Raw genomic sequence first — 25,092 nt, 5'->3', positions numbered from 1 at the left:
CTCACTGGACTGAATACGACATTAGTCCGTTTCTTTCGAATTTGGAGACACTTTGAAGTTCCTGCAACCCCGAATCCGTAGTTTTTCTTGATAAGCTTGACCACTGCCCTAATCTTCATAGTGGGTGTTGTTTAGACATCCTTTAAACTGAGGTCGTTACATTTTATTAAGTAAGGCTAATTTCATTTAGCTATGGAACAAATATCAAATTCCACATTATCCCTTGCAGCCTGTTCGATCCTTGGGCCAAAAATGTGTTATCCATGCAGTTCTTAGGAGATATATTTAATTCTTTAAGCTTAAGATGTGCCCCACCAAATAATAAAAATTAAATTAATGCCTCTGCAGTTTTTTTTTTCTTTTCTTAAGCTTTCTCATGACCAGTGAGGTGTCTGTATTCGATCTAAAACTTAAAATATCAATTTATCACTCAAGCACTTTATTTGACAAACTCTTTTCTACACTGGTCAAATGGCATTGAACGAGTCCCTGAGCATCCCCTTGCAGGTTTTTTTTTCAAATTTCATACCATATGATGATATATTAGTAACCTGTATCCACTCAGTTAACTTGCTATCTGAATCTTAGAACATTGATTACCACTTGAAAGAACTATGATCTGGCTTCTATAGATACTTATAGAAGACGTTAATGATAATCCAACAACCAAGCTTTATGATAAACGTGATGACTTTAACTTTTAAATCGTCAACTTCCCTTACTTATGCAGCAATATACCTTCATCACCTGCATTCGGGGTTTATACCTCTCAGTTGATTCAATACGCAAGAGCATGCTCTACGTATGAACAATTTCTAAAACGAGGTAAATTATTGACAAACAAGTTGATGAAACAAGAATATCAGCGGTCTCGTTTAAAGTCGACATATCGTAAGTACTATGGTCGATACATTGCCCTTGTCAGCAAATACAATTTATCGTTAAGTCAAATTCTGACTGAATTTTTCATACTTATTGTAAGGCCATTATTTATACACTGAATTGTCGACGGATTTTCCCGTTATTTCCCGATCATGACAAGGAGCACACGGCGAGTGTGACCGGTCGGTAGGGGATGCTCACTACTTCATGGCACCTGATCCCACCTCTTATGTTTTAGAAGTCCGTGTTTGCTCTGCTCCAAAATTTGTATTGTTTAATGGACTTTTGAGCTTGAATACTTTTCGTTTTATCCATACATTTCATGCTTCATTGATTCGGTCAAGGAGTTAATTTAATGACAAACATCTCTTTTACGTACTAAGAACGTTACTATCAAACATATAAACACTCTCCCCTGTTGCCCTGTATCTAAAATAAGGCTGAATTTATAAACTACTTTTTAGTATGCAAGTTCAGTTTGAAAGTCAAATAAGTCCTGGATGGAAGAGGATTGGTGCTGACTGGCATTCAGCAATTCACTCGAATGAATCAGACATTTTATGAGCTTGTGCGATAATGAGCTATCCAAGTAGATCCCATTCTCTGGGATTATATGGCTGAGTACCTGACTTGACTGGCAACTGTCTTCAGCTCATGTCCAGCTAACTAAAAGTTCTCAAATCCTTGTTTTAGATTCTATATCATTTAATCTCCTCGAAAATTTTATTTTTAAATTCTGATTTGACACACTGCTATTGCAATCTTAGCAGCGCAGGCTTCTTATTCATTCCACTGATACAAGCAATTAGGATTTACAAGTGCAGATTTCCTTGCCAGCCATTATCCAACTTACTGAACGACTGAGCACCAAACCATTTGTTCATATTTAACGAATTATAATATTCATACAAGGAAATGGATATGCTTCCTTTATACAATATGCAATCTGAGATTGATTCAATAACCTGTATGCAGCATGTGATACATGCTCTCAAATGCCTTCCGACGTGTAGAAATGCGCCATGGTGCACGTGATTGATTTGTTAGATTAGATTCGCGCAAGTGTACTCGTGTCTTTTTTGTGTTTAAGGTAGTACACAAAACCCTGTTTTAATGCATATTTTCTAAATTATATCAGAAAAAAAGAATAATTTCACTGTAATGTCAATAATCAAGGATCTTTGTAAGAAAAATAATAAGCTGGGACATGTTTTCGCCATATTTTGAAAAAAAAATAGAGAACCCTATATATTCATCATTCGGGAGCCTACGTTTTTGGATCCTGTTTATGCCATCGACATGCAATATGACTGTCTGTTATTAAATGGAAAGTAACTTTTGATCCATTTATAGTAGAGACCTGATATTTGGAAATTTTCATAAGGAGTCTCCATTCATTTTGTACAATAAAGGTCAAGGTCATAGTAAGAGCTTAAAAGTCAATTATAGTGACGTCATCTACTGAACCTCAACATTTTTTTTCACTTGATTTATTTAAAATCGCCAAAATATCTGAAACGGTCCGGTCAAATTTCCTAATTTTGACATATTTCAATCTGGGTTTCATTTCAATTATTCTGTTGACTTTTTGTAAAAATTAAATCGTACATTTTCTTTACATGTAAATTTTCAATTCCCGGACTATGTATGTTCTATTTCTACATCACATTTTACTCAAATATACTGGTATCAAAATATTTTACCAAATTTTAGTACAAAAAGGTTGCCCTTATAAACAGCATCACACAAGTTTGCAGTAGATCAATTGGTTATTTTTAAATAATGCACAATCACAGGTCGGCTGTCTAATTTCAGAATCTTCTTACAGGGGTCTGATACGCCATATTGTGGGCAAAAAATGTAAAGTTGAATTTCTTTCATATCATATATAAAGAGAGATTTTGTTTCCAAGAACAAAACATCAAAGTTGGAACAAAATTGAATTTGAGGAAATATTTGGTCTATCTATTGTGTACTACCTTAATATTACATGTGTGAGCTTTATTCAAGTCATTTTTAAATGCTCTTCAGACACATAGTCCTGACACTAGAGTAAGATCCTTCCCCAATGGAAATAATTTTCTCTTGACAAAACGTTACTGAACTATTTTACGGCATGAAGTCATGTTCATGAGGCTTCAGACAATACTTTGACCATTACACAAAGATCAGACTCATAAAGTCTGATGAAAGTTCTAGTCTCATAAAACCCATCAATTATCCTCCCTTTTATATCTATATCTGGAATTGGTAACAGTTTCTCTATGTATCGGTGCAAGAACTACTTAGTATTCTAATAGACGACCTCATGCTTCTTTAAGAGTCCTCTGTACACTGCACGCTAGAGAGTTCTGCTTTCTGAATGATCTGCCCTTTGATCAAGAATAAAATAAATTGAAATGTACAGTTTATTACTTAATTTGTGATCAAATCAAGCATTCATAACACTTTAATAGGTCAAGATGAATAGATAGAACACTTCATTTGCAGGTATTTTGCCCACTTTAGTATACAACAGTGATTTATGTTCATCAGTACTGTAGATTCCTTATTTTTCGCGAGTACATATTATCGCGAAATGCCTCTTGAGCGTCAAATCGCGAGAACAATAATTCGCAAGTAGACAGTTCATCAAGAGATTTACATTTATTTCAGCATCATAAAAATAAAAGCGACAAATGTTATATCGCGAGTTGTGCTTCTCGCGAAATTACGCGATAATTAATTCCTATCGTATAATTAGGAATCTACAGTACTTCATTGTCTTTGAACATTTTTCCTGGGGGTTAATGCAAGGTACCCTATGTTGAAAATGTGATAGATAAGCTCAAACTTACACCATTACACACTATAATTTTCTCAATGTCCAAAAAATATTTTCCCCTAGGGTACAGAGGGTCTCTAATTAATAGTCTTATTCTAAAAAAAATCGTCACCTACTTTTATGTCTGCTTTAGGCAGCTTGTGCTGTAACCTAGTGTCATCTTACATGAATTAGTACTCAGGACATCTCTTAAACGATGTTCTTTTCATGCAATGTTCTATCATAGGACTGTCCATCACAGAAAAATCTCACACATCTGTATCAATCAACAGATCTAAGCCATGTACATTCGCTATGAACCATACCGCTGACTTATCTATACAGTGTATAGTGCCTTAATTAGTATTGCTCAACAGATTACTGCCGTGTGTCCTTGTCGTCCCCGTCCTCCTATTCTCCATATACTACATGTATGTGACTTCTTGGTTTCCATTCACTCGTTCTGTGTTACCGTTGTCTCTACGCAGAACTAGACAGTTGTTTCTCAGACGCTTTAATAACCCGCATTTAACATTTCCTGCCACTGTTCTTCTATTTGACACAGGTCTCTTCATGTTGGGGCCTGTATGTCTTTGCATTAAATCAAATATGGAGAAAACGAACAGTCATCAGGCTCAAAAGTCCATACAAAAAATACAAATCAGGCACAGGGGAAACACGAACTTCTAAAAATATCAGAGGTGGGAGCAGGTGCCATGGAAGAATAATCATTCCCTGCCGATCGGTCAGACCTGTCGTGTTCTCCTTGTTAAGATCGGGAAAACGGAAAAATCTTTAGAAAATTCAATGTGCAAATAACGGCCTAACAATTAGTATGAAATCAGTCAGCATTCGACTTGACGATAGATTGTTTTTGCTGACAAGGTAATTGTATCTACCATAGGACTTGCGAAATGATGACTTTAAATGATACTGTTAATATTCTTGTTTCAACAACTTGTTTGTCAATAGCTTACCTTGTTTTAGAAACTGTTTGTGCATAGAGCATGCTTTTGCATATCGAATCAACTGGGAGACATGAACCCCATTTGCAGGTGATATGGGTATATTGCCACTTAAGTAAGGGAAGTTGACGATAGAAAAGTTGAAGTTATTCCGTTTATCATAAAGTTTTGTTTTAAGATTACCATACACGTCATTTTCTGGTACAATATCCAAATATGAAACAGATGTGTCAGACTCTGTGGTATCTTATTTCAAGTTCACTGGGATATATCGAGTCGTCATATGAATGGAAGTAACAACATGTATTGTTAATTAATAATACATGTACGTCCTCGATATATCAAAATGTAGAGCTGAAGGCCACAGCAAGTGTTTAATTCTTCTAATGTACAAGTTTTTGAATAAATTCTGCATCTGAAACCAGTGTCCTCTCAGGTTTCTGGAAAGGAGGATGCAAAAGAGGGCTGGAAGGGGTATATCCTTCTCTGAGCCAGGAAATCTTTAGAAATTGGGCATAATTTTACTTAGTTCTGGGCCATTTTTGAAATAATATATTTTCACACAAAAAATAAACAAAATATAGCAAATATTTTTTAGTGTTTTGTTAAAAGGTCCCTTTCCGACGGCTTTGTAGACCTTTGTCTTTAGTTGTTTGATAATTTTAAACCCTGGAATAAGCATCTGGTTTTACAGTTCTGTATTATTTTGCATTTATTAGAAGTTTTAGAAAGTTGCTAGCGTTGATTGCTGATTTGAAAATGCATTATGATTGGAGATTAAGCTGTGTCTATACAAGCTCACTTTCACGCTCATCACAAACGCTTGCAACATCCTTACTGATAATTTTACTCACAATGTTTCCATGTAAATGTGACATTTTGAATAATATAGTCCAATTTTTAACCCGTGTACCTAGTACCCCTGAAATTTACCATATTAACCAAAAATAATTCCATAAACAGAATTAGAGTCAGTGATATTTCTAGATTTGACCAGATTTCGGACTTATAAGACAGTGTGCTATTTTTGTTGGAGTTGTGCTTTTACGGGTTTCCTTCCTGATTTTCAGACATCTGCGTGTTAAATTTTACTTTGGCATGTCAAACGTTGCAATATTTGATCTTTTTACATTTGTATTGTAATTTTTTTTTATTTGTATTGTTTTTATTTGTATCTTATCTATACTTCTGTTTTCACTAAATCGTATGAGATAAAAGAATTAGACAGACTTCATGAACAATATTTTATGGTTCCAGCAAAAAGGCTTTTAACAATATTGTATTTGTAAAGCCCTTAATTATAATTGTATTTTGGAAGAACTTCGATTTATCTTGAGACTACGGAAAGGTAACTGGTGTTACAGGATTTCAGCAACCTAGTTTAAAGTCAGCATTTTGTAAATTCTAAGGTCGTTATAATGACCTTGTAACATGTAGCAAATGTAACTTATCATTGGGTCGTATTTTAACCGACTTAATTTATACCAATCGTAAGGCTTTTTTTAATACAACATTTGACAACGGAATATTCCGTCTACCTGATTATAATACATAGGGATCACGGCGGGTGTGACAGGTGGACGGGGATGCTTACTCCTCCTAAGCACCTAATCCTACACGTATCATCATATAATGGTAAAGTGTCAGCATATAATGTTGAAGTATCAGCATGTAATGTTAAAGTATCAGCATATAATTTAATTTTGGTTGTAACGCATCATTTGATTGGATAAAAAAAATTAGAATAAATCGTATAACCTGGGTTGCCTACGTCACAATGACTTACGTCAAAAACATATCAATCCGCTTTACGTTACATTTAAAATACGTACAATTTGAAGGCATTTTCGAAGGAGAAATTGTTTTATTTTTTACACTTAATGATGGAAAATTGAATTATAAATACATATGTAATGAATTTAATAGCTACTCAAGTTATACTGGTATAACCTGGGTTGGAACAGTTAACCGCTTTTTTATAAACCACTTTGCGGTTTATAAAGCGTAAACTTCCCCAACCCAGGTTATACCAGTATAATTTGGGTAGCTATTAAATTCATTCCTTAAATAATGTTAAAGTATCAGCATTTAATGTTAAAATATCAACATATAATGTTGAAGTATCAGCATTTAATAACAAATTTTCAGTATATTATGTTGAAGTATCAGCATATAATGACAAAGTATCAGCATATAATGACAAAGTTTCAGTATATAATGTTAAAGTATCAGCATACAATGTTAAAGTATCAAATAATTTTAAAGTACATGTATCAGCATATAATGAATGTTCTCCGCGTATTGCAGCTGAGGCGTTCCATAACCATGGGTTTCTGGTAGGGATGTCAAATCGGTCAATATTAGATAATCGGTTACTCGGAAGATTTCTCGATCGAGTATACCGGATACTCGGAAAAAGTGTGTATACATGTAAAAGTTTGTTGATTTTATTGAGACCTGTGTACCCCATCGATGTTTTCTTTCGTTTATAATGCATGTATATAAACATCGAGCCCAACAAAAACGATTTTTTGGTACTTAATTTATGTATCAAACAAACACAAAAGACATGATCAATTAATACACCAATAATTATAAATGCTTTACAGTTATTGTTTAGGAAGACTATTTAATCAACGGAAGAGAGGAACGAACTTTTTAATGATTAGACTAGTGAAATATAATATCTTTGGGAAAATCATATGTCAGTTTTGAATATTTTTAATATTCCCAACATCCAAATTGAATTTAAATTACCGTATCTATATTGGATTTTGAAACCTCATAAAAATCCTTACAAACAAAGATACATAGCGGGTTCCAGTAAATGATCTAACAAGCTTCTTTATTTACTCCAACTAAGATATTAACAGTAGTGAAGGAGAAAATTCAAGAGTACTGTGCAACAATATATTCGAGAAGTGGTGTAAATCAGATGTGGATCTTAAAATATTCCAGGGAACTTTTGGAACATTTGAAATAACAAAATTTTACCAAACTTTACAAGATAAAAACTTTCGACTTTTCAACTTTATATACAACTATTCCCCACCACGATAAATTAAAGTCCAGACTTTCTGACATCGTTGACAGCTGCTTTTTCAATAAAAATGGGACTCGTAAATTTATTTACCTTGTCATTGGTCATTTCCAAAATTACTTTGTTACTTTGTTAAAAAAACAATCTGATTGTACACATAAGTACTCTGAAGTTGACATTAAAAAGATGCTCGAGTTTCTGATCGACAATATCTATGTGGTTTTTGGAGACCAGGTCTTCCAACAGGTCTTTTGGAATTCCCATGGGTACAAATTGCGCCCTGTTATTAGCAGACCTCTTTTTGTATTCATATGAAGCAGAATTTGTCCAAAATCTTTTACGTGAAAAGAAGAAAAGACATGCTGTGGCCTTCAACTCGACATTTAGATATATCGACGGCGTATTGTCAGTTAACAATGGTTATTTCCATTCTTATGTCGACACGTTATATATCCCGGTGAGCTTGAGATAAAAGATACCACAGAGTCTGACACATCTGTTTCATATTTGGATATTTTATTAGAAAAAAGACGTTAATAGTAATCTAACGACAAAGCTTTATGATAAACACTAAAATGCTGACTGACTTTTTTCATACTAATTCTTAGGCCATTATTTACACACTGAATTGTCAACGGATTTTTCCGTTATTTCCCGATCATGACAAGGAGCACACGGCGGATGTGACCGGTCGGCAGGGGATGCTCACTCCTCCATCACACCTGATCCCACCTCTGATGTTTGGAGGTCCGTGTTTGCTCTGCTCCTATTTTGTAATGTTTAATGCATTGGACTTTTGGAGCTCGAATACCGTTCGTTATCTCCACATATTTCACGCTGTCGAGATCGCGAGTCGTATATAATTTACATTTCCAAATGTTTTCTTTGTGATAACTCTGAGTTAAGTATGTTGATTTCTCGATATTTACAACTTCACCCGTTATGCAATAAATTATCCGAAGTTTCAACTGCCGTTGATGCCCTGGCATACCCAACAAACTAGACGGTGATTCCTTAAATATATGGTTGTATTTGAATTGGTAGCGGTATTTCTATGTATGTCCGATTTTCGCTATCGTGTGCTTATTAAATAATCTAAGGATAATTACATGTAATAGATCATAATTAAACGATATTAAATGGAAACAAATAATTAAAGTCATCCAAAAATTCGAGTCACAGGAGGTAAGACAGCTGTGTACGGTGTCCAGTGATTGGACAAGGTAATAACTGTATATACATGTGCACAGCCACAAGCGATAACTGGTGTAGATGACGCAAATTACTGTATAGACATGGTAGTGCATATTTAAATCTTTTTTTTTTTTTTTTGGATAAGTTTTTAATAAATATATGCACTTTGAAATATGAAAAAAAAAATAAATCCGAGTCACCGAGTACCGATTTTATAGTATTCGATACTCGGACGTTTGATCTAGTACCCGGTTTACCGGGTACTCCGATCGAATACCCGGTTTACCAGGTACTCGTTGACATTCCTAGTTTCCGGAGAACATGATTATTAAATTCTGTGCATGAATGAAAAACTGAAACCTTAACGAATATATTTTGGATATCTATTTGTAATTTATATGCTTCAAAAACATAAATAATCGCAAAGTTATGAAACCTCTGCCAAAAAAAAATTAACAATTTATTATGGATTCCAGCCTCCTATTCTTAGATGCAGCAATGATTGTCTTAAATTTCTAGCCTGTATTGTCAGTATTATGTTGGAAATCCACGCTTCAATGCAGCCATCTCCCGGATTTTAAAAAAACCACGAGTTTTTTTTTTTATTATCTTATAATCAAAACAACAATACACCTATTTATGGTAATGTTTATTCTTCCGCTAGAGAGGGATATTAGCGCTTTTCCGAGATGATCCCTCTTCAAGGGAATTGTTCCAACCTGTTTTATGCCAATACATACTGATGAGAACTCTTCAACATCATCAACATTTATTACCTTGAATTTTCATTAATTTTGATCTTTACTTAATTTTTCTTAAATTTGCATTCAGATCAATTTCAAAGAAACTATTCAAGATATTTTTTTCAAACTCCATATGCACATACGAGGGGTTATCAAAAAGTTCGTGGACTAGCGCCATAAAATTAAAACCGCTTTAGGTACATCAATGAATTTTTAGACATTTAGTTAGCATCATCTTTTCTATCTATAAAATAAACCATAAATCATTAGTTTTATCATTTAATAAATTGTTGATGTTTTTGTAAGCAATGGTATGTCCAGGCGAAGCAACTTCAAATATGACGTTTTTCCTACCTGAGTGTAACTGAGAAAAACTCTTTAGATATGAGCTTTTGTCATCAAAAAATCCTGTTAATTCAGACATGTGGTACGACACAATTGTTCCGTAAAATTTGCAATTTTTACCCCATTCTGTAAGTTCTATGAAATCTTATCGTAAATTTTATATGGAGTGTCCAAACAATTATGGGCTTGAAAATGACGTCAAAATGGGGGAGAGGTTTCTTTTTCCACATTCTATAAAGTTTTGCTCATGGAAAAACTGGTATAGACCTAAGGAATGTTTAAACGGACTACAGAAAAATAAAATGAATCCAGAGTACTTGTTTTTAAATGCCCAAAAAGATTCAGAGAGATGTAGTCAGGGTGTCAAAAGTCAGTCACGTCGAAAAGTGACGTTGATCATGTGTGGTAGAAATTGAACTCCAACAAGCTAAGTATTCTGGCATAATCAAGTGAGGATCTTTTCCTGTGTATAGATCCATTTATAATATTAAATGCATTGAAAGCAGCTGTTCATGACATTGTAACGTCATATAAAGAAGATGGGCTTAAGTCCTTACTTAACTCCAGGTAATCACATCAAGATAAGTGTATGAGGTAGAGAGAGAGGACATTGAGAAACAAAAGACGTTTGTCGGACGTCATGAAGCTAAACGGGGACAGCGCCAGGTGATCGTATAATGTGTTTTTTTTATTTTAGAATAATTGGGAAATTATCAACGTATCAAGCTAAAATTTTTAACATTTCTTAAACTTTTGTTGTTTTATGTTCCGCATAAATTTTGTAAGCATAGACTACATAGTATTAATTTTATCGCATCAGTCCACGAACTTTTTGATAACCCCTCGTACATACTGATAAGAGCTATTCAACTGCATCACATTTTTGACCATGACCTTTCCTTTGACTTTGATCTCGAGTTTAGCTCAGTTTCAAAGAAACTACTTGAATTCAAGATATTTTTATCACACTTCATATTCTGATACATATTGTTGAGAGCTATTCCAAGTGCATCAACATTTTTTTTTACCTTGACCTTTGACTTTGACCTCAAATTTTTGTTAACATGTAGGTTAATTTCAAGGAAAGTAATCAAGATATTTTATCAAACTTTATATACTTATACTGATGACAGTTGTTCAATTGCTTCAACATTTTTTACCTTGACCTTTCAATTTACCTTGACCTTACTGTTTCAAATTTTTGTTTAATTTAATTACAAAAAAAAAATTTATCAAACTTCCTGTGCTGATACATATTGAGAAGAACTTTTCAAGTGCTCAACATTTTTTTACCTTGAACTCTACTTTGACCTTGACCGTTCAGGGTAGCACAGTCGGTAAAGCGTTCGCTCCGTGATCGGGAGGTCGTGAGTTCCAATCTCGGCCGCGACTGACCTAAGTCGATAAAAAATGGGAAGCGACTGTTCCTACGCCGTGCGCTCGGCACTTGAAGTGAAAGCGGGTCCTTCGGATGAGACCTTAAAAACCGAAGCCCCGTGTCACGGCCGGCGTTGGCACGATAAAGATCCCTCACTGCTCAATGGCCCTAAGTGCCGAGTAAAGGTCAAAATTTGAAGCCTTCACCGGTACATGTGACGTCTCTATAGGAGTGAAAAATTCTCGAATGGGACGTAAAACAACAATCATTCCTTTGACCTTGAGCTCACTTTTCTAAAATTAGTGTTTAGCTCAGTTTTAAAGAAACTTTTCCAGAAATTTTTTTATGTAAGCTTATGCACTAATACATCATTTGATTCTTTTTTACCTTGACCTTCCCAATGACCTTTTACTTTACTATTTATTGTGTATTACGCTCAGTTTTGAAGAAGCTATTCAAGGTATTTTCATTAAACCTTATACACTATAATACAAATTTTCATGTTGCATTACTAATGAACCCTGGGCGGGGCATTCATGTCTTATAGACATATTTCTAATCTGACTAGCTTCCCTTCCTGTTAAGATCTTTTTCTTTTTCTATTTATTTATTTATTTATTTATTTTTTTTTTTTTTTTTTTTTTTTTTTTTTTTTTGCGAAGGTGCAGATGGCATCTGTTTTTTGGATAGTCGAAAACACAACATATAATGTCCTAAAGTCATATTTTGCACTCTTATGACAATATGGACAAAGAAACCTTTACAGTGCAAACAGATTAAAAACATCTTGCAGGCTTTATTATCAAATTAAAGTGTACTTAATATTTACACTTTCTTGATTACAAATAAAATCGTTTACTTGAATCATAGACCGAGTTTTATTGAAATGTAATGAGAGAAAATGTGTAAATATATTTATCATAATTCACATGTAGGGAAAGGGCATATCAAGTTTTTAGAACTTTTGCCCGATCCCAATTGTAAAATTCAAATACAACAAAATATTATCAAATCAAACCAGAAAACCTTTCAAATGCAACAGATTTTATGATTTTATGATAAATCGATGTTTCATCAGCTGACTGGACGAAGTATGTTTATTAAAAGGAATAATTTTTTCAATCGTGAGAATTAACAAAAATGCATATCTCGACTAATCGTAATGCAAGAATTAATAAAACATTATATATATATATATATATATATATATATATATATATATATATATATATATATATATATATATATATATATATATATATATATATATATTACAGTAAATATGCGTAATTAGGAATTTCATGTATTTCCTGCATTTTAGGAAATACATGAAATTCCTATTCTGCTTAGGGAATACGGGGATTTACTGATTTCAGATTAGGAAATACACGTATTTACTGAATTTTTCAATACTTTTTACATGTATATTTACTGACTGTTTTACATGTATATTTACTGACTGTGTTTTGGTGAGATAATTCATAATATGCATCATAAAATATAACAGATAACAGTATAGTTAATTTAAAAAACTAAAATCGCTTACTGACATTCCTTATTTTACTAGATATTCATACATTGCTACTTTGCCTTTACTGACAGTAAATTTAAAACCCCGAATCATCTTATTTGCAAATAAACAATTCTTATGCGGTCTCTTGAAAAATGCAAAAAATCTTATAAAATACGATGATGAAACTGTAAGGCATTTTCCACCCTCACAATTTTAATGGTTCAAAGTAGTAAAACTGCATTTATTTTCAGTGAATATAGTATTGACTATATAAATTATTTTGTTCATCGAGAAATGAATCTAAAAAACGAATCGCACACTTTTTTATGAAAGCCTTCAAATTATTTTGTTCATCGAGAAATGAATCTAAAAAACGAATCGCACACTTTATGAAAGCCGAAGGCTTTCATAAAAAAGTGTGCGATTCGTTTTTTAGATTCATTTCTCGATGAACAAAATCATTTATATAGTCAATGCTTATAATTCAATTTCAGCGAAAACATGTTACTTTTCATGTACATACTCATTATTTGGCTAACTCAAAAAATTGTGCACGAAATTTACATGCCGACAGCTGCGTAGAAATATATCAATTGGAAAATTACACGATTCCTGGGAGCGGATCTAAAAGCCTGTAGTACACAAGGCGAGTATAATTTTTTTTAAATGTTATAAAAATAAAGAATTCCCGTTATGTTTTATTGTCTTTATAATGATTTACTAAGTTATAGATTACGTAAGTTACGAAAATCTGCACTTGCTATTTTTAAAAGCGATTACACATAAAGCAGGCAGAAACTTGCTTTGTTGTCAGTAAGCAAACGGTAACACGTCGAGTGGAGTGCAATGGAATATTAGAAAGAAATATCTTCAGGTTAAAAAAAAAATATCTAGAAATAAACTTACTTGTCGATACACCTTAATACACGTACAACTTGATTGACAATTAACATGGTTAATACCCTATATAAAGTTGATGTGCAGACGAAATAGGCCTACGTGAGAATGTGATAATAACACTCACATCGGGAAAACTTAGTCTAAGGTCCTTCTTATCATTTAATTTTTATAACTTAGGCTACATAATAACTTTTTCTAGTTTGGTTTTCATTTTGTACCAAAATCAATGCAAATTCTTTCTTTACAAATAAAAAACGCAAAACACGTGCTTCTTTACAGAGTTATGTCCCTTGCCATCCCCGGCATTACTCATTGACAACAGTTACCTCGCTTAATAATTTATTTGAATATTTTTCTTTTTTCTACTCTACAAGAATTTTTATTGTGTAATTTAAAAATAGAAACATATGATTAAAATATTTCCTTTAAAGCACGCGGAGAGAAACAAAAAAATTACAGAAGCTGAATTTAAATCATGAAAAGAACATTGTCATACGTTTTAGAGAGTATAAGTTTATAACAAAGTCGCGTGCTTATATTTATTGGAATGAAAAACACTGACAATAATTGATAACAAGAGGCCCATGGGCCACATCGCTCACCTGAGCACATTGGCTAGGAAAAAAGCAAAAATCAGTACAGTATTGAAAAGTTTACAGGGAGGGGGGTGTTGAATTTTAAACTACCTGATGATGCTTTCACATCAATATAACAAATGGCTTTGTTGTTCTTGAGCAGCAGATTTTTTTCCCATATATTCATTTGTAAAAATTTGATCCCCCGTTGTGGCCCCACTCTACCCCCAGGGGCCCTCATTTGAAAAAATTTCATTCTACACTACCCAAAGATGCCTCCATATCAATTTGACTAATCATGGCTTTTCTTTTCTTGAGAAAAAGACTTTTTCCTATATATTCCTCTGTAAACTTTGATCACCCATTGTGGCCCCAACCTATCCCCGGGGTTATGATTTGAACAAACTTGAATCTTCACTATCTGAGGATGCTTCCATATAAATATGACCAATCATATAAATATATATATAAATCATGACCAATCATGGCTTTACTGTTTTTAAGAAGAAGATTTTAGAGATATTTTCCTATATATTTCTATGTAAAACTTGGATCCCTCATTGTGGCCCCACCCTACCCCCGGGGGTATGATTTGAAAAAATTTGAATCTTCACTACCTGAGGATGACCAATCATGGCTTTACTGTTTTTAAGAAGAAGATTTTTAGAGATATTTTCCTATACATATATATATATATATATATATATATATATATATATATATATATATATATATATATATATATATATATATATATATATGTAAAACTTTGATCCCCCATTGTGGCCCCACCCTACCCGCGGGGTCATGATTTGAACAAACTTGAATCTACACTACCTGAGGATGCTTCCATATAAATATGACCAATCATGGCTTTACTGTTTTTAAGAAGAAGATTTTTAGAGATATTTTCCTATATATATATATATATATATATATATATATATATATATATATATATATATATATATATATATATATATATCTATGTAAAACTTTGATCCCCCATTGTGGCCCCACCATACCCCCGGGGGTCATGATTTGAACAAATTTGAATCTACACTACCTGAGGATGTTTCCACATAAGTTTCATCTTTCCTGACCCAGTGGTTCTTGAGAAGAAAATTTTTAAATGATGCCATTATTTTTTCACTAATTCCTAATTATCTCCCCTTGAAAGAGGGCGTGGCCCTTCATTTGAACAAACTTGTATCCCCTTTACCCAAGGATGCTTTGTGGCAAGTTTGGTTGAATTTGGCCCAGTGGTTCTTGAGAAGAAGATGAAAATGTGAAAAGTTTACGACAACGACGACAGACAACGGACAAATTTTGATCAGAAAAGCTCACTTGAGCCTTTGGATCAGGTGAGCTAAAAAGTAGTTCGGTTACTAAAATTGACATTACATTCATCGGAAAATGAACAGAAAAAATTCTCCGTAGAAATACATTACTTCAAAGTGATAGAAGTAAGGAAAATTGAATTATTATAGTTTGAATTAACTAATAATTGCAAAATATATGTATGTCACCATATACATGTACTTTGAACCATATTTTTAAAGATGTAAGACTCAAATAAACAGAAGTACCACATATATCAGCATTAAAAAATCGTACATTTTTGATAAATTTTATAATAAAAATTATGTAAAAACTAGTTCAAATACATCATTCTGATGTTGAAAGCTCCAAAATAACTGCTTCTTTATAAATATATTTGAACTGTGAATATCAGGGAATCCATTTTGCATCAGAAGTACAATAAAGAAAATGCCCGAATGAAGGTACACAAGAAGGAGTTATTGCCCTTAGCAATATTTTTTAAAGATTGATAATTGATTAAATGAAGAAAATATACATTTTTAAAATTATTTTACTTAACAATATTTTAATTCACACCTGAAAAGCATTCTTCCAGAAGATATTTTTCTATTGGGTATGAATTTAGATTGATAAAAGTTTTTGTAAAAAAAAAAACATATGACATCACAGGAGGATGGAAATAGCTTAAAGCATTCTTCCTTAAGTGGAATTTTAGAAAGACAATGCACTGAGTCCTGTGACTCCTGTCCAGAATCGGAAATTAATGTATAACGTCAGCTTTGTAGAAACAATTCTTATAAATGCTGCTTTAAAAACATACATACTAGTACCGGTATAGTCATCCAGCTTAGTTTAGTAAAAACTTGTAAAATTGGCTAAACTTTTCAGTAAATACATGAATTTCCACGCTATATTCAGTAATTACATGTATTTCCTAAAACAACTAGTAATTACATGTATTTACTGAACGGTTTAGGAAATACATGAAATTCCTGATTTCAAATATTTACTGTAACATATATATATCGGTTATAAATATTTCCTTTCACCTTTCAATCTATTAAAAAAAACTTTGTTACGGTATAGAAATTTGTAGAGACACCGCTGCACTTTGAAACAAGTTCGAGTACTATAGTATATCCCTAACAAAAATTTATTATAGTTAACTATAGTTTACTATAGTAAATACTTTGATACTTTTACTATGAAACGTTAATGTAGAACTTTTTTTTAATTCTGAATTTTAAAATCTCTTAAATTCAATACCAATGACGTAAAATTTGAAAATAATATGCTAATATACAAGTATTTCTATTTAATATTAAATATATGCAAGTATGAATATATGAAAACAAACGAAAACAATCTGAAATCCAAAGTAAAAAAAAAAAAAAGGATACTTTTATTTACCATGATACTATAGAAAACTGTAGTTAACTATTGTAAACTATAGTTTACTATTAATATTTTTTTTCAGGGTAATCCTATAGTAAAAAGAAAAAAATAACTATTAATAATACTTTTAGCTATTTAATTTGAATATCTTAAATCATACAAAATATGTCAATATACATAAAGAAAATATCATTTAATATCAATTGCATTTATTATAATAATAATGATACTGGGAAAATTCACACCCTCAATAACAATAGAATTTTCCTTCTCTTGTCTCGTATCCTGCACACAATGGCTCAGGGCTGCTTTTGATCTCTGATTGATATATGCTGGATTTTGGAAATGTTTACATCTCTTGACCGTCAATTTCACTAAATAGATGACATGAATATTATATTTTGTTAAAACGTTCACATTCAAAGAATCATCGGACACCCCCGGGTGATCTCGTCGTTTACTCATCACCCGGTGGGTATCCGAATTCCGAGATGACTGAAAAAAAAACTAGCCACAATGTCTTTCACTTTCTGAGGGAGATATAAGAAAATGAAAATTGTTAGATTGTGTACAAATGGCAGATATCCACGGCTATGTCACATACCTTTCGTCACAAGTTGGCTTTTTTATTTGCTTGGGTTTGAACTTGATGTGGTGTTTGACAAATGGTTTGATTCTTGCTGTCCTAATACCGAGAGGAACTACTGTTATATGGTCGGTACATGTTATCGTTTCTATAAGGGTTATCCTGTTTGGCGGGATAACCATTTCGTGATCCGGAATAGTCATTCCTGGACCCTGTGTACTTTGTGTAGTCATTTCTAGAGCTACTGTAGTCATACCGTGAGTTACTATTGTCATTCCTAGACTCGTAGCCATACTTGTGGGAGCTACTAGGAACGATGTAATCATTTCTCCTGCTGTCGCTTGTGTACCCCTGGTTGCCATAGCCACCCTTGTAGTCGCTCATTGGATAAGGTGGGTTCAAATCGTCATCGTCATCATCATCCATGTTTCTCCACGTGCACGTTGCAATGGCAAGACAAATGAAAGCGATGAATAATATGAAACCACCAATACCTAAAGAAAGAATCGCATATGGGAAATTCTTCCCATCCAACGCTAAATGGCCCTCTAAGCCGACGAAAGTAGCAACGTATACGGCAGCAAATAAACCGGCCGTCAATCCTGCCACCAAAGCTGAAATATAAAACAAAATTATACTTTCAAACAATATTCCTTGGAATGGATTATTAGTAATAATTTATTACACATAAATATTGCACTTGTATAGACGATATATCAAATAGAGTCCAGGGTTTTTGTTACCTTTCTCAATCTGTTATGAGATCTACCTATGAAAAGTATTAAATTTACTATCGATGTAATACTGTTCAACCTATCCCAACACTCTAGAAATCATAAAATCTAACAGCACCTAACTTGCTATGCGATCATGTGAAGATAACATTGGATTTTTTCTACAATGGACAAAATATAGATTGAAAACGATTGCTTATGTTTATTTTTGTCGTCCAATGAAATCCCGCGTCTCTGACTACATGTATTTTTCTGCTTACTTCAATAATCAAGAAAAATTAAAAGATTGTATTTTCAAATCATCATCACATAATAAAACTTCAAAGCAGTAGAAATGATTGTTGTTGCTTTGGAACTACTTAACATTGATTCCTATCCATATTCCAAAGGTTAACGTCCTGTTTGTATAATAATTATCGGTCTTGACTCAATGTCATTTGTCAAAAGGTTAAAACCACTGTATCGTTAAGTTTAATTAATCTATATCCCTGCACTTAAAATATGAGAATAAAAGTGCTACTCTCATTAAAACTTTTTTGTGCTAGGGTGCTATGTTAAAAACTTTTTTTTAAAGTCGCAATTCTTTTGAAAGTCGTTGTATTGTTATTTTATCTAGTCTACTTTCGGTTACAGGTTTGTCATAAATTTATAGGGCATCAAAGAGGTCAGCCTTTTATACCATATTCAAATCTGTACAGTTTAGGAATTAGCAAGATTGTACTTCACAAGATCTTATTAACTTTATAAGGCGAATTATACCAACCCAAAAATTAAACTTGGACAAGGCTCCAAATATTTTTTATTGAGGCGATGTTTACATGGAATACTTAATATGTACCAATTGATAATCTACTCCTCACATATTCTTTTCAATTTTTTAAATGTACATGTATATCTGCTTGTAATTGTACCTTGATCTATGGAGAGAACGATCATAGGCATTTATGCCTGCTGTTCAATCCATTTCATTGATTTGAATAAAAAATATTTTAAACTAAACTTTGTGATGAATTTACATTTTAGTAATAATTGAGGATGTAAAAAAAATATTTTGCAGATTTCTATAACATATGTTTTTCAGTAACCTGTGTCCTTAAACAATGATAAGATAAATGATTTTAATGATAATTATTCTTTTTATTATTCCCACTATACTACATTGTTTACATGGATAAAGCATACATGTACCTCCAAAAAATTGAAAGATGGCCGCCAGTACGTAAGGGCCTTTGCTCTTCACGTTCCCACATGCGCCGATAATAAGAATAAGGCTGGCAAGGAGGGTAAATCCAACCGCCACAGACGTCACGACTTGTATGATGACAAAAAGCACACTTTGAACTGAAATATTTAAAAAGACAATAATGACGTATTATGTTTACCAAAAACCAGTGGGGTGGAGCTGGGGTCGGGGGGGGGGGGTTGAAAAAGTAAAGTAAATTTGTTCCGATTTTGTAACCAGCATTGTATCCTACAAAATTACAATTCATTCTTTTAAGAAAGAGCAAATTTCACCATCGGCCTTACTTGACCCTGTAAAATTCTTTTTAAAAAGTAAATCTATTCAATTTTAGAGGATAATTTGTTTTGTTTTTTAATTTGTTAATGAGTTATCAAGTAACTGCATAAAATATTTCTTTCCTCTATATGCTATTTTGTTTTCCGATTAAAATCAAGCTTAAAGCTGATATGGTCCCTTAAATACGCAACATTTTCATTTTTTTACGACTTATTTCATCTTCGTTATATAGCCTTTACAAACCTCCTCCATACATTGTATTTACTATCTACCCTTCCCTTTCTTATTTATGTACCCCTATACATGTGTCAGTTTATGTATGACACGCTTGAATTGTTTCTCGATCCGTAAACATCTCCGACAGTGGAGTTGGAGAACTTGTGAATTTAGCCAAAAAAATAAGCTTTAAATCTCCTTTGTCTAAACCTGAAGCTACCGTTTTGAAAACTATTTAAAAGTACATTTTGAATACATCATGTGAATGAAAAGTCTCAAAATTTCTTCTTTGACAATTCCCAAATTTGAAAGAGAAATATGTATTTGGAAGATATGGTTAAAATCCGTAACATTAAACTTCCTTTTTTAGGCAAAAGTTCATGATTCCTGACACCTCCACCCCAACCGCCAAAAATTAATGCTGCACGACATACATATATTTATCAATTGTTTTTATCGACAGGTCACTAGATCATTATCGATGGAATGGGAAAGAGGATATTTCGAACGATGTGAAATGTAAATTTAACAGTTTGAAAAAAAGCAAAGGAAGGGCTGGGGTGAAGATTTGTCATGGCCCCATCTACCTAATCTGTTGATGAGCATAAAGAAATTAAGAAAGTATATGTTAGTTTATCATAATCAAATAACTACAATCAGACAATAATACAACATGTGTAATGTAGATACATGTGGCAAACGTCGTTCACAAATATTTATATACATACCAATTTGTTCGAGACTCGAGTTTTCAGCCTTTATGTCGTAGTAGGAGAAAACAGTACAGTTGCCATCCGTAATATCCCCCGGGATACAGATAATTCCGTAAAACACGCCCATGTAGAAACCTTTTCCAACAAACCACCATGGTAAAAGATACCCCACAAGAACGAAAAACAAGGATATTAACGTTAGGGCGAATGCCACTCTTAGCACTCCAGGCCAGGCCATTTTGACACTTACAAAAACTGATCGTAAAATTATTCAAATTATTCAAATTTTTCAGAGTCACGGATGCATATAAAACAGACCAAGCCACTGATCAAAAGTAGGAATTAAAAATCCTGAGCGATCATTTGTCACAATGGCCGACGAAAAATATCCGAAAATAGCAGTCGCCTGGTCCTGGCACACCAGAAGATAATTTGCTGGGCCCTTTAGGTTTGTTATCTGCCCTCCTATCTTCTGTACACACGTACACTGGCTGTGTAAGAAAGTATACGCCCTTCTTGTTTATAAATTAAACAGCCTCCAGTCTAACACGTCATATTGAACCGGGTTTATTAAAAGCGGTCATCAACCGTAACGATTATTCTGTCAATGCCTGGGTCGCTTTTACCTGAGTGAATACAATAGAACGGATTTAATAAACCATTGTTCGCAATCCGGAACTGAATTGAAATCGTATTTTTGGAAACTGAACTCTAAGGGAATATTTTGTTATGAAGATGTGAAGAAATATTCATGTGAGAAGTAGTACTACATATCACGAGACTGGGCTCGTCGTTACGATATGAATGGTACACCTGTAGACTAAAGGAATTTGTAAATTGATTGTGTTTTATTTTAATATATGAATGCTTGCATACATACTTTTAACGTCAGGTATAATGTGTGTGGAATGCTGGAATTCAAAAGTGTACGTCCATTCAAATATACCCTTTCCTAAGAAGCCAGTTCCTTAATCAAAGTGTCTGAGAGTTTGTCCCGTCAATGGATTATCAAAATTATCACGTCATATTTACACATCTAAGCTAATCCGATAAATATAATGTTGTATAACTGCCCTGTAAACTCGATTACTTTAAACTAAGTTTTTGGTGATAACAAATGTTCATCAAAATACTGAAATTTAAGACATTCATCATTCATGGATAAGGTTGTATTTTTTTTTTTAAGGTATATAGATTTTACAGTAGGAATAAAAAGAATACTTGATTATTAATATCAACATGAATTTTAATTCATTTTATTCATTAACTTTTATTTGTATTTTAAACTCTTATAAACACCAGGGAGGTATAAACTCACAAAGGCTCCTGTAAACACTTAACATCTTAAATAAATGAGGTTGTAAATGCTTTGTTGACATTCATATATAAAGATGAGAATATTAACTTTACAATCGGTTTTGGTTTTCTATTCACTTCTTTATAACAGGTGGAACTTGTTAAATATGTTATCTATTGTAAGGACTCTTTTCTTTGACAGCAAAATCGAGACTGGCAGGGGAACCTAATCAAGATAAACATTAATTAATTTCTGAGCGTTTTTATTTTATTGTGTTTTGGTTGGTTTGGATGTTCGGTTTTATTCTTCGTTCTCTTAAAAGGTATTACATGTACATATACTAACGAATTAGACAGTAAATGTAAATCTGATGTATTTTACATAATTATCGTGGAACTTTTACCGAGAATTCTCCGAAAGTATTAGTTGCACATGTACATGTAGGTGTCGATCTCTTCTTTTTTAAACGATGAAGAGATCTAATCTTAAAAAAAAAATTAAAATGCAATAACATTTATCTACTTGCAGGTTAAATAAAGAGTGTGGAGTCCTCATACGTAACTGCCATTAAGATATTAAAGCCGTTCTTTTTCTAAAATCTCGTGTTTCTCATTTCTATGTACAATGTACTGTATGTATAAAACAGGATCAGAAAAGTGACAAAGAATCTAGCTAATTATCATTATGAGATAACAGTATCTACATTACCAGGTAATTTTTACCTGGGGCAGGTAAATTCTTGAGGTGTCTGCTTTTGTCATAAATTACAGGTACATCAAAGTGTTAAAACCACACACCTGTACAAGGCTGGTCAATCAGCCACCTACAAGTTGACACACATTTCTGACCATACATCCTTAGTAAATATTTAAAGAATGATAACAATAAATGAAACCCATTTCAATTACTGGAATTAAACCGCTGATGTGTAATGTATACACCTCATGATGTAATCAACTGTAATGTTAAAAGAATTAAGAAGCAGGTTAGAAAACATTCCGTCCAATGTATACCCGGCCTATTAGAAATGCTTCTGGAATATCATCATTCAAAAGTCTTTTGAATTCTTATTTTTGTAAAAAAAAAAAAAAAAAAAAAAAAAAAAAAAAAAAAGTAATGAACTATTTCATATTGGAATAAGAAAATACAATATAATACATTGTCAGTTAAGGAACAATGCAAGTAATTTAAAGGCAGACTTATATAGCCAATGTTTATCAGAAACACCAATGTATAAACACTGTATTGATTCTGTTGAAGATGCTTATCATTACTTTTTCCTTGTTCAAAATATGCATCTTATAGAGATATACTTTTTCAAAGAATTCAAAATATTATTGACTGTAATCAGGTTTCTGAACTTAAATTATTATTATATGGTAGTCCTGATCATGGACTCAATATTAATATACAAATTTTTGAAGCAGTACATGCATATATAGCAGCAACAAAACGTTTTACTTGAAGACTGTCATGTAAATGTATATATTTTCCAAACCGGTACTTCATTGTGTTTTTTTCCCGTTTTTTTTCCTCGCATTTTTTAAAGATGTTTTATTAATGTTATGCAGTGTATTTACCTTGACCTTGCTGTAGGGAGAGGGCTAAAATAGGCTATGCCTGCTGCCTAATCCCATTCACTTTATGTGAATGAAATTATGTATAAATAAAAAAAATACCCGGCCTATATGTAGAAAGATGGAACATGTTAACACGCCTGGGGCTAGTATTTGATTGAAATGAAAGATAATTACAGCTCAATTTTTATTCTGTCTTGGGTACCGTTTGTCTACACAAAATGCGCAGATACATTGAACTATATTCCAACAGGGCGGGGTCTTGAATTCCTCACAGAAGGTGCGTGCACGTAAAACCGCTACTGAATTCCTTTTAAATACCACTGCACGTATTATGACCCTTCCATGAATTCAGGTGATTGATTCGCTTAAATATTGAACGAATTTTAGTCGATTTGAATTTTTTGGTTCCTAACCGATATATATTCCTATACAGTCAGCCAAGTAATGAGTACTATAATACTAACTCCGCGTGGGATTACCCTTTTAACTCTTTTCAATTATTTGTTTATATTAAAAAAATACACCTACAAATAAATATTTACATCTGCGCTTGAAGAAATGGATATAGTGAATCATTGTACAATAACATTCTGCACGCAATAAAATATCAACAAAATGTTTAATTATATTACAGAATATTCTCTACATGTATTTAATAACGCGTATGCTGAAATTCTATACTTTGTGGTTCTTTATGAAAAAGTAGATTGTGAAAATAGGAGTTTTACTAGTTAATCATAAAGGAATGTGACCCCTAGCAAACTTCCCTTATTGTGTGTGTATCATTATCAGCATGGTCTGTTTGCTTTTACGCTTTTTTAATTCAAACCTTAAAAAAATGCATTGAAAATTCCTGGGATGGGTCAAGTGATACAAAAGACACCTTATTTTCCGCTCCGGTACATTCATCATCGCGGTAGGCTGGTCATCTTAACACCATCATTACAGCCGCGCTAAGTAATGACCGTTAACCTTGTATGTACACTACAGTTAACCTTCTCCTCAACACATTAACGTCCGAGTCAGTCAAGAGTAAATAAATGTATATATCCTAGATACATAGTATAAGGTAAATGAATGTACCTTTACTTAAAGAAATGAAAAAAGAAATTACTCCATAAAACTTTATGAAATCAGTTTTCTCGTGGATATCTTGTAGGTGTCAAGGATATGAATTTGAAGAGACGTACCATATAGTCATCCCTAACAAGTAAATATATTTGAACACTAGACCGGCGATAGTTAAAATCAGCATTCTACTCTGTTTATGTCTGATTGTTTAACATTTTAAAAGCATGAATTTTTTTCTCCTGAAATACGGTGTTCATTTTTTCCTATAGTTTTCTCTAATATTTACTTTTACTTCCCTACTTGGTTTTAGGTCCAAGAGG

General features: G+C 32.9%; 1 protein-coding gene across 1 annotated transcript; it reads right to left on the bottom strand.

Moving 5' to 3' along the window:
- Positions 1–17,176: 17,176 nt before the first annotated feature.
- LOC133202040 (uncharacterized) lies at positions 17,177–21,477 on the bottom strand. Its single transcript, XM_061337814.1, has 3 exons — positions 20,840–21,477; positions 19,565–19,717; positions 17,177–18,256 (listed from the first exon to the last, which is right to left on the bottom strand). The coding sequence occupies exons 1-3, from the start codon at positions 21,060–21,062 to the stop codon at positions 17,742–17,744; spliced, it is 891 nt and encodes a 296-aa protein (XP_061193798.1). The 5' UTR covers positions 21,063–21,477; the 3' UTR covers positions 17,177–17,741.
- Between the last annotated feature and the right edge of the window lie 3,615 nt (positions 21,478–25,092).

Source organism: Saccostrea echinata, unplaced genomic scaffold (genome assembly GCF_033153115.1).
Source record: "Saccostrea echinata isolate AGI-Se365-2 ecotype Australia unplaced genomic scaffold, CSIRO_AGI_Sech_v1 ptg000046l, whole genome shotgun sequence".
Lineage (NCBI taxonomy): Eukaryota > Metazoa > Mollusca > Bivalvia > Ostreida > Ostreidae > Saccostrea > Saccostrea echinata.
This window is presented reverse-complemented; position numbering and strand designations above follow the sequence as displayed.

What these genes read in the sequence shown, in the direction of transcription:
- LOC133202040 (XM_061337814.1), bottom strand. Translation starts at nt 21,062, where the DNA reads ATGGCCTGGCCTGGAGTGCTAAGAGTGGCATTCGCCCTAACGTTAATA. An exon ending in CTCGAGTCTCGAACAAATTG is followed by an intron (nt 19,718 to 20,839) that starts GTATGTATATAA and finishes TAAATATTTCAG; the next exon opens with TTCAAAGTGTGCTTTTTGTC. An exon ending in CATCTTTCAATTTTTTGGAG is followed by an intron (nt 18,257 to 19,564) that starts GTACATGTATGC and finishes TTTATATTTCAG; the next exon opens with CTTTGGTGGCAGGATTGACG.